Source organism: Neophocaena asiaeorientalis, unplaced genomic scaffold (assembly GCF_003031525.2).
Source record: "Neophocaena asiaeorientalis asiaeorientalis breed wild unplaced genomic scaffold, Neophocaena_asiaeorientalis_V1.1 scaffold379, whole genome shotgun sequence".
Lineage (NCBI taxonomy): Eukaryota > Metazoa > Chordata > Mammalia > Artiodactyla > Phocoenidae > Neophocaena > Neophocaena asiaeorientalis.
In genome coordinates this window covers 2,703,978-2,709,532 of record NW_020172145.1, presented here as the reverse complement: position 1 = coordinate 2,709,532, position 5,555 = coordinate 2,703,978, and the positions used below count along the sequence as shown (strand labels likewise).

Sequence of the window (5,555 nt, the reverse complement as noted above, 5' to 3'; positions counted from 1 at the left end):
ACACATGGGTCAAAGAAGAAATCTCAAGTGAAATTAAAAATATTTGAACGAAATTAAAATGAACTAAATTAAAATCAAGTGAAATTAAAAATATTTGAACTAAATTAAAATGAAAATACAACTTATCAAAATTAGTGGAGTACAGTGAAAGCAGAGCTTAGAGGAAAATGCATAGCATTGAAAGCAAACATTTCTAGAAAGGAAGAAAGATTGAAAACCAATCATCTCAACTTCCACCCAAGGAAACTAGAAAAAGAAGAGCAAATTAAATTCAAGTAAGCAGACAAAAATAAATTAGAAGAATCAGAACTGAAACTGAACACAGGAAATCCACAGAGAAATTCAACAAAACCAAAAGTTGATTATTTGAAAGTATCAGTAAAATCAATAAGTACCTATCCAGGTGAACTAAGACAAAAAGAAAGGACACATTAACTAATATAAGAAATGAAAACAGGTACATCATTGTAGATATCATGGATATCAAAAGGATAATAACTAAATACTATGAAAAACTCTATGCCCACAAACCTGATAACCTAGATGAAATTCACTAAATCCTTGAAAGATGCGATCTGCCAAATTTCACATAAGGAAAATAGCCAACCTGAATAGACTTATATCCCTTAAAATATTGAATCAATAATTAATAGCATTTCAAAACAGCACCAGAACCAGGTGGGTTTACTAGTGAATTCTTCCAAATGTTTATGGAAGATATTATACCGATTCTCTACAGTCTCTTTCAGAAGACTGAAGTAGAGAGAATACTTTCTAATTCATTCTCAAAGGCCAGCATTACTCTAATATCAAAAGCAGACAATGACATTACAAGAAAGAAACTGCATATCAATATCCTTTGTGAACATAAATGCAAACTTCTTCAACAAAACATTAGCAAAATAAATCAAACGTACTGATATGAAAAAAAAATTATACACCTAAACCAAGTGGGACTTATCCCAGATATGAAGGGTTGATTCAAAATTCACAAATCAATTAATGTATTTATCACATCAACAGACTAAAAAAGAAAAACATATGATCATATCAATAGATGTAGAGAAAGCATTTGACAAAATTCAACATTTTTCATCATTAAAATCTCTTGGGAAACTAGAAATATAAAAAGACCTTCCACAACTTGATAAAGACGATCTGCAAAGAAATTACATCTTAAATCATATATAATGATAAGAAACTCAAAAATTTCCCACTAAAACCAGGGACAAAACAAGGATGTCCTCTCCTACCACTACTTTTTGACATTCTATTGGAAGTCTTAGCAAATGCAATAAAACAAGAAAAGGAAATAAAAGATATACAGATTAGGAAGGAAGAAATAAAACTGTCTTTGTTCACAGATGACATGATGCTCTATGTAGAATATCTGAAAGAATCACAAAAAGCCACCTGGAACTAATAATTGATTACACCAAATTTGTAGGATACAAGGTTAACATGCAAAAGTCAACTGCTATCCTATACACCAGCAAAAAATAAGTTAAATTTAAAATTAAAAACATAATACAACTTATACCACACCCCAAAAATGAATACTGAGGTATAAATCTAACAAAATATGTATAATATCTTTATGAGGAAAACTACAAAACTCAAAGAACTAAATAAATGGAGAAACATTTCATGTTTATGGACAGGAAGACTCAACACTGTCAAGTACTCAGTTCTTCCCAACTTGATCTATGAATTCAGTGCAATCCCAATGAAAATCCTAGCTAGTTATTTTGTGGATATTGATGAACTGAGTCTAAAGCTTATATGCAGTGGTAAAAGACCCAGGATAGCCAACACAATATTGTTGGAGAAGAACAAAGTTGGAGAACTGACACTACTCAACTTCAAGACTTACAATAAAACTACAGTAATTAAGACAGTGTAATATTGGGAAAAGAATAGACAAACAGATAAATAAAACAAAATAGAGATTCCATAAATAGACCCACATAAATATAGCCAACTGATCTCTGACAAAGAAATAAAGGCAATACAATGGAGCAAAGATAGCCTTTTCAACAAATGGCATTGAAACACTGGCCATCACAGGCGAAAAAAGAAAAAAAAAAAAGAAAAGAATGTTAACTCAGACCTTACATTCTTCAAAAAAATAACTCGAAAATAGATCACAGATCTAAATGTAAAATACAAACCTATAATACTCCTAGAGATAACATAAGACAAAATCTAAATGACCTTGGGTTTGGCAATGACTTTTTAGATAAAACACGAAAGGCATGATCTATAAATAAAAGAATTGCTACATTAGACTTCATTAAAATTAAAAATTCCTGCTCTGCAGAAGAAATGTTAAGAGAATGAAAAGATAAGCCACAGACTGGGAGAACACGTTTGCAAAAGACACATCTGATAAAGGACTTTCATTCAAAGTATACAAAAACTCTTAAAACTCAACAATAAGAAACAATTGGATAAAAAATGGGCCAAAGACCTTAACAGACACCTCATCAAAGATTTACAGATAGCAAATAAACATAGAAATATATTCTCTACATCATACGTCATGAGGGAAATGCAAATTAAAACGACAATGAGATACTACTATACACCTATTAGAATGGCCAAAATCTGGAATACTGACAACACTAAATGCTGACAAGAATGTGAAGCAAAAATAAATCTCATACATTGTTGGTAGAAATACAAAATTGTACAGTGATTTTGGAAGACAGTACAGCAATTTCTTACAAAATAAAAAATACTCTTACCATAAATTCCAGCAACAACACTCCTTGGTATTTCTCAGAAGTGTTTAGAACTTATGGCCACACAAAACCTGCATAAAGATGTTTGTAGCAGCTTTATTCATAATTATCAAAACTTGGGGGAACCAAGATGTCCTTTAACATCTGATGAACGGATATTAAACTATGGTATATCTAGACAATGGACTGTTATTCAATACTTTTAAAAAATGAGCTATCAAGTTATAAAAAGACATTGGAGGAAACTTAAATGCATATAACCAAGTGAAAGAAGGCAATCTAAAAAGACTACATACTGTATGATTCCAACTATATGATATTCTAGAAAAGAAAAATTATGGAGACGATAAAATGATCAGTGGTTGTCAGAGGTTGGGGGAGACAGGGATAAATAGGCATAGCACCAAGGACTTTTAAGGACCAGTGAAACTACTTTATACTATATTATAATGGCAGCTACATATCATTATAAATTTGTCCAAACCCATACAATGTACAACACCAAGAGCGAACCCTAGTATAATTATAGATTCTGGGTGATAATGAGGTGTCAATGTAGGTTTATCAATTATAACAAATGTACCACTGTTTTGTTTAATAATGGGACAGCCTCTGCATATGTCAAGGCAGAGGGTATACAGGAAATCTCTCTACCTTCTCCCCAAATTTGCTGTGAACTTAAAGGGACCTAGAAGTAAAGTCTATTTTTGAAAAACAGAAAAATAAAAAATCAAGAGAAACTATCAAACTGCTTTTCACAACAGCTCTATCATTTTACGTTTCCACCAGCAATGTATAAATGATCTAGTTTCTCCACAGCCTCATCACTATTTGGTGTTTTTACTAGTTTTTATTATAACCATTATGATAGGTGTGTAGTGTTATCTAAATATGGTTTAATTTTCATTTCCCTATTTGCTAATGATGTTGAACTTCTTTTCATGTGTTTGTTTGTGATCTGCATTTCCTTATTAGTGATATACTCTTCATACATTTTGCTCATTTATAATTATATTGCTTTTTGTTTACTCGAGCTTTGAGATGTCTTTATATTCCTACATACTAATTCTTTGCTTGGATAATTAGTTTGCAAATATTTTTCTCTTAGTTTGTAGATCATCTTTTCATCCTCTTAGCAAATACTTTCTGTAAAGCCAGTGTTGTTAATTTTAATGAAGTCAAAATGATTATTTCTTCTGGATTGAGCTTCTGGTGTCAAGTCCAAGACCTCTTTTCTTAGATCCTGAAGATCTTCCTCTATGTTTTTTGTTTTGTTTTGTTTTCTTACTAAAAGTTTTATAGTTTCACATTTTACACCTAAGTTCATGAACTATTGCAGTAATTTTCTTACAAGGTATAGGGAAAGTTTCATTTTTTTGTTATGGATGTCCACTTGCTTCAGCACAGCTTGCTGAAAAGTCTATCCTTCCTCCATTGAATTGCTTTGGCAACTTTTAAAAAAATTATATTGTGAGTGTATTCCAGGGTTTTTATTATGTGTCGTTGAGGTACTAATCCCTCTACTAATACCACACAGTCTTGGTTAAAGTAGCTATGGGAAATGTCTTGAGCTTTCCTGTGACGAGCAAGTGGAACGAGGAACGTGGACGTCGGGCTTCTGGTTTTCATCTTGAAGACACCTTTAACTGCAAAGATGGTCAATGCACCAAAAACCCGAATGACTTTCTGTAAGAAATGTGGAAAGCATCAGCCTCACAAAGTGATCCAGTATAAGAAGGGAAAAAATCCCCTGTATGCCCAGGGAAAAAGGCTCTATGATCAGAAGCAGAGTGGCTATGGTGGGAAAACAAAGCCAATTTTCTGGAAGAAGGCTAAAAGTACAAAGAAGATCGTGCTGAGGCTTGAATGTGTTGAGCCCAACTGCAGATCCAAGAGGATGCTGGCCATTAAGAGTGGCAACATTTTGAACTCGGAGGAGATAAGAAGAGAAAGGGCCAAGTGATCCAGTTCTAAGCTTTGGGAATCTTTTGTTCTTCTATTTTTAAGAGGAAAATGTGGAAGCTGTAAAAAAAATTGTATGAGAATAAATACAGTGATAGTCTTAAAAAAAGAAGTTTTGAAACTGGGTATAGTGATTCCTCCAGATTTATTTTTAAAATATGTTTACTATAGTTCCTTTACGTTTCCATAAAATCTGTGCAATAATCCTTTTTTTTTTTTTTTTTTTTTTTTTTTTTTGCGGTACGCAGGCCTATCATTGTTGTGGCCTCTCCCCTTGTGGAGCACAGGCTCTGGATGCGCAGGCTCTGCGGCCATGGCTCACGGGCCCAGCTGCTCCACGGCATGTGGGATCTTCCCGGACCGGGACACGAACCCATGTCCCCTGCATCGGCAGGCGGACTCTCAACCACCACCAGGGCAGCCCTGCAATAATCCTTTTTTATATTAACAATGCATCTTGATGGGATTTTGGTAGAGATTTTGTTAGACCTATATATAAATTTGGGGAGAATTAGCATCTTTATTATGTTGAGTTTTCCCATCCATGAGCACAGTATAACTCCATTTATGTAGATCTTCTTTAACTCCTTTCATCAGTATTTTGTAATTTTAGGCCTGCAGATTCTGTACGTGTTTTTCCATTTATACCTAAGTACTTTATTTTATTTTGAGCAATTGTAAATTGTTTTTGTTTCTACATGTTTATTGTTAGTATAAAGAACTGCTATATTGATTTTTGCATGATGATCTTCTATATTACAATCATACTCAACTCATTTATTAGTTATAGATTTTTATGGTTTCCTTGGAGTTTTCTATGTAGACATTCATTTCATCTACAAGTAGGTC

General features: G+C 33.1%; 1 protein-coding gene across 1 annotated transcript; it reads left to right on the top strand.

Moving 5' to 3' along the window:
• The first annotated feature begins 4,398 nt into the window (after positions 1-4,398).
• LOC112406054 (60S ribosomal protein L36a-like) lies at positions 4,399-4,707 on the top strand. Its single transcript, XM_024754705.1, has one exon. It carries the CDS (start codon positions 4,399-4,401, stop codon positions 4,705-4,707), a length of 309 nt encoding a protein of 102 aa, XP_024610473.1.
• Positions 4,708-5,555: the final 848 nt, after the last annotated feature.

Bases quoted from the DNA above. Each gene is read 5' to 3' on its own strand.
- LOC112406054 (XM_024754705.1), top strand. From the start codon at position 4,399: ATGGTCAATGCACCAAAAACCCGAATGACTTTCTGTAAGAAATGTGGA.